A 5,048-nucleotide genomic window follows, 5' to 3' on the forward strand; every position below is an offset into this window, starting at 1 on the left:
GATCTGGACCAAAGCAGAGCTAACACCAGCGCCCAGCTCGGCAGCAGACGTGGTCTGAGAGAGAGAGAGAGAGAGAGAGAAAGAGACAGACACAGAGAGAGAGAGAGAGAGAGAGAGAGAGAGAGAGTTAGAGAGAGAGAGAGTTGGCTGTTGAGTTCAAAGGGTCCAACATTCAAGCCATCTCCCTCCTGGCTTTCCCATTTTCAGAGGCTCTAATCCTGCATCAAATCTGATGTCAAATTTATCATCATTGTTATTCCCAAAGCACAAAGTCTCTATTTTCAGTTTCCTCTTCCGACTTTTAGCAGCAAAAGAGAACTTTTCTGTCAGGTACTATAATATATTTCATATTTTTCCCTTGATATGTAGGTTATTTTGTGAATCTGATAGATTCAATGGAACCAATGGAATAAATACCTATTAATTTTATTTTGTAACAGTGGAGGTTTTTTTTTTTTTCAATGTAACACACCACCGCAAATCTGAAAAGGAAAGCAGTCTTTCAACTGGGCTGCGTGTACTTTCACGTTTGTTGTAGGCCGTGGTTTTGGAATGAAATATTGACGGTGGATAATGTGTGGCGGCAGCTGTTTTGGACCGGTGAACATCACTGTGGGGTTCCCGTTAAGATGCGTTTAAAAAAAACAAAACAAAACCAAAAAAAAAAAAAACCCATCCTCAGCGTGCCGAACCGTTCAAGGCAAATTATGAAATGTCTCAACAACACTCAGCAAAATCTGAATAAAAAAATAACTATAACTTCTACAAAAAAAAAAAAAAAAAATCGAAACCTTCGACGGACATCAATACATCAGATACGTCAGCACAGGCACGTCAACATGAATTGTACTTTAATATTTAGCTTCAGTTCACTTTGTCCATACAGTAATTATTTCAGCTTTCTTACGACTGTGCTACCTTTACTCCTCTCAACTCCACAAGTGTTGTGCTTCTGTTCCTCCCTTTTCTTGTTGCCTTTTTAATAAATATTTTACACAAAGACACAAAAGAAGCTCTTGTAAGCTAGAATTAAAAAACAAAAAAAAAAATTAAAATAAAGATAGAAAGTTTTTTTTCTGTTCACACACACACAGCAGATTTATTTGTTTATTTATTTTAAAAAAAAAGTCTTTTTGTGGCAGAATTAAAGATACGATGTTCTTTTCTGGAGCTGTGACATGGCTGTTTTGAAGATTAAGTCGGGGAACGCTTGATGTTTTCTGTGTAGGTCTACAGCAGGCGAGACTCTTACAGTTTCATGTGCTCTAAGTTGTTTTACTGGTGTGTGTACACACTGACAGCAGCAGTGTGGTAGAAAACACACCCTTGGAATTTTTTTCTGCCAGGGGTTAAAAGCACCACAGAACAGTGCCCCTTAATCTCAAGGCGGGAATGTCCAGTGAACCATCTGTGCTCTCTCTCTTTCTCTCTCTCACTCTCACTCTCACTCTCTCTCTCTCTCTCTCTCTCTCTCTCACGATCTCTTTTTTTCTCTTTTTTCCAGACAATGACTGGACCCGGAGTTGCAGGTCAATTTGCTCAGAACCGCGGATCTTTAATCTGACACCGCGTCATTCCTGTGAGTGTCATTTGGCCCGGTATCTGCTGTGTCTGTGTGTGTGTGTGTCTGTGTGTGTGTGTGTGTGTGTGTGCTGTGGGTCAGACAGATCCTTATCGCTCTGCAGCCACCCGGACACGCCGGACCGAGCCGGACCGGGTCGGGGGAAAGGAGGGAGCTGCCGGGAAGCGTGTTTCTTGGCGTGTTTTACCTTCTCCAGACGAGAAGAAGAAGAAGAAGAAGAAGAATACGGCTTTCAGTCCTCCTTGTTCTTTGTTTTTCTTTTCCGTTGTTCAAAAAAGTTCTGACTAGCTTTTGGTGTGACGACCACATACTCACACATACACATGTTTAATTTTTTTTTTCTACTTTATCTCTATATATATATATATATATTTTTTTTTTTTCACGTCTGTTTTGTACAGGATTCAAGTAGAGAGTAGTTGAGACTGCCCGGTTTTTTAGTTTATATACAGTTCGGTGGCAGATACCTGCTGTCTGTTGAGGAGTTCTAGTAGAGATGGATCTTTTGGCACTGGGAAAAAGGATTTGCTGATGACCAAAAATGTTCATATGTCCAGCACCCTGGGTGAGACATCGTTTTTTGTTTTGTTTTTTTGTCTCTCTCCTCAGCAAGGTTCCTGTGTGTGTTTGTGTGTGTGTGTGTGTGTGTATAATTTCTCCAGAATACCTTGGTCCCCTATGCCACCCTGTTGTGTACAGGTAGCCGTAATGCGTCGACAGAGTTAAATCACACCAGAGCGGAGTGGTGCACATTAGCAGGTACACTGTAGGAGGACGGTAAAGGCCGTTTTTTTTTTGTTTGTTTGTTTTTTTTTTTGGTACGCACGCGTGTGGCGTGCGCGTGTGGCGTTTTTTTTCTTTTTTCTCTGTGATACTATTGAACGCATCGTCAAAATGAACCACGCGATTTGAAACTTTTTTCAAGACAGGTTGCAGTCGTTAAAGCTACATGGTTAAAAATGTAGTCACTGTCTTCTACAGGACGCCCAGCAGGACGCATAAGAGAGGAAGGTAAGACCTTGTGCTCTTAGCGATGTGGACGCATCTTGAGTGGGAGAAAGGACAGGCTTCAAAACACAGAGTGGCTGAACGGAGGGAACAGAGGAATGTGCAATGGCCTTTTCTCTGTGATTCTATTGAACGCATCGTCAAAATGAACCACGCGATTTGAAACTTTTTTCAAGACGGGTCGCAGTCGTTAAAGCTACATGGTTAAAAATGTAGTCACTGTCTTCTACAGGACGCCTAGCAGGACGCATAAGAGAGGAAGGTAAGACCTTGTGCTCTTAGCGGTGTGGACGCATCTTGAGTGGGAGAAAGGACAGGCTTCAAAACACAGAGTGGCTGAACGGAGGGAACAGAGGAATGTGCAATGGCGTTTTAGAAAAAAAAAAAAACAACAACAAAAAAACGCAAAGTCCCTGACAAGACATGTAAGTAAAAAAAAAAAAAAAAACCTAAACCACGCTCACAGATAGACACTCTCTCTCTCTCTCTCTCTCTCTCTCTCTCTCTCACACACACACACACACACGCACACATTATACTAAAAGTTAAAAAGAAAAACAACAAAAAAAGAAGAAAATGGCTTAGAAAAAGATCAATATATCCTCCGATCAGCGAGTAGCTTCTGTCTACGTTTGTTTGTTTGTTTGTTTTGTTTTCTGTTTGTCCATGACAATCAACATCATGGCTGGGGATGCTCCTACTCTAAGGGGAGGGGCTAAGATCCTTACTGCCACAACACAGGCCTGCTGTTCTTTCTCACGCTCGCGGATGGATGGTACTGTAGCGATTCCCGGGGCAGGAAAGACGACGGGAGTGGGGAAGAGGGGGGCGGGACTAGTGGCGGTGGTGTGAGAGAGACAGACGGATCAGACGGGGCGGGGCTACAACGTCGTCTCGTACTCCAGGCGCTCCTGCACCAGCGTGTCGTCTTTGTACTGCAGACGGGGCGGGTTCGGGGAGGACTCGATGGCTAGAATAGCCTTGCGTATACTCCTGTCCAGAACGTGTCTCTCCCAGGCCGGGTAACGGTTCCGGCAAAGGTCTATTTTAATCACCGTCTCCTCCAGGCGAGGGGCGCGGGAAGAGGGCGTGGAGGGGGCGGTCGGCCGCACCTGAAAGACGGGCGCGCAGCCGTCCCTCTCGCTGTACTTGGCCTCTCGTTCCGCCGTGGACGTCAGCGGCTGGCCGCGGTTGGAGCGCAGGGAGTTGGTGGCGCCCTCCGGCGGCAGGGCGAAGGTGGCCGTGGGGTCGTCGAGCGCGAGGCTGGGGGAACGTCCGAAGCGAGGGCCGTTGGGGTGGAAGAAAGCGTAGTACATGAGCATGAAGACGATTCCGGTGAGGAAACTGGAGAAGATGACGCAGAGCGCGGGAACGGCGAACGCGTCGGTCGTTTTAGGCAAACGGTAAAGGTACCACAGGGTGCTCAGCGCCGTGTTCTCCAACAGGATCACGAAATAGTAGATGAAGAGGCGGCAGCGCGTGCGACCCTCCTTCACATTGAACCAGCTGAAGATGTAGATGATTCCGACCACCATGTCGAAGACGATCTCCTCCCACTTGGTGATGCAGAACTCCGTCTCGCAGTGAACAATCCAGAAGGTCATGATGCACCAGTGAAGCACGATAAAGATCCCGAAATACAGTTGGAACACAGAGGCGAAGAGGGCGAAGGTCACGACCCGGGCTGCGATGGTGAAGAAGTGCCAGCAGAACTGAATGATGACGGCGATGTAGCTGATTGGCTTCTTGTCGTCGCGGGAATCCCGCAAAGCTTTCTGATAGGACGCTAGAGCCCACGCCAAAGACACCAGCGATGCAGCTGCGGTCATTCCTGAGAGAAATGAAAAGGAGAACACACCCACACCCACACACACACACAACACACACACAACACACACACACACACACACACATACACAGACTCTTAGCAAAGTGTTCACAACAACCAAGTTGTAAATACGCCAACAAGCTCTTCATTAAAATGTATTTGTTACAGTGAAATTCGGTCCTGGAGAGGTAAAGTTCTGTTCATTTTCATATCTGCCAACCTGTGCAGTCAGGATCAGGCCTGCACACACCTGTTACCCAGGTTAAAAAAAAAAAAAGAAAAAGAAAGAAGGTCTGTGAATTTGAAGCCTCCCTGAACTGGGAAGCCTTGTTCTGCTTTAGAGTTATGGGTACTGAAATGAAAAATCAGTCCCCAAAGCACAACAACCCCTTTGTGTAACGTACGACAAATCATTTACTCCGTCTATGCAATTTGTACGAGGTATTTTGAGAATTTCAAATGAGAACAGGAAAAAAAAAACAATGTTGCATTTTGCCGTACCGCTAACGCACTGTCATTAATTATGAAATGCATTTGAGAGAATATACAGTAATAAGAAGTAGTCATTAGGGTTTATAAATGATTGATTTCATTAAAAGATCTCTCTGTGGTTCCGTCCTGGGGAGACGT

General features: G+C 45.3%; 1 protein-coding gene across 1 annotated transcript in view; it reads right to left on the bottom strand.

Annotated features, from left to right (window-relative positions):
* Positions 1-3,471: 3,471 nt before the first annotated feature.
* xkr4 (XK related 4) overlaps positions 3,472-5,048 on the bottom strand; it is a 43,215-nt gene continuing 41,638 nt past the window's right edge. The window contains exon 3 of the mRNA XM_030775457.1: positions 3,472-4,421. Coding sequence (XP_030631317.1) covers positions 3,472-4,421 — 950 coding nt within the window. The remainder of the gene's footprint in view (positions 4,422-5,048) is intronic.

This window comes from Chanos chanos, chromosome 5, assembly GCF_902362185.1.
Source record: "Chanos chanos chromosome 5, fChaCha1.1, whole genome shotgun sequence".
NCBI classification, from domain to species: domain Eukaryota; kingdom Metazoa; phylum Chordata; class Actinopteri; order Gonorynchiformes; family Chanidae; genus Chanos; species Chanos chanos.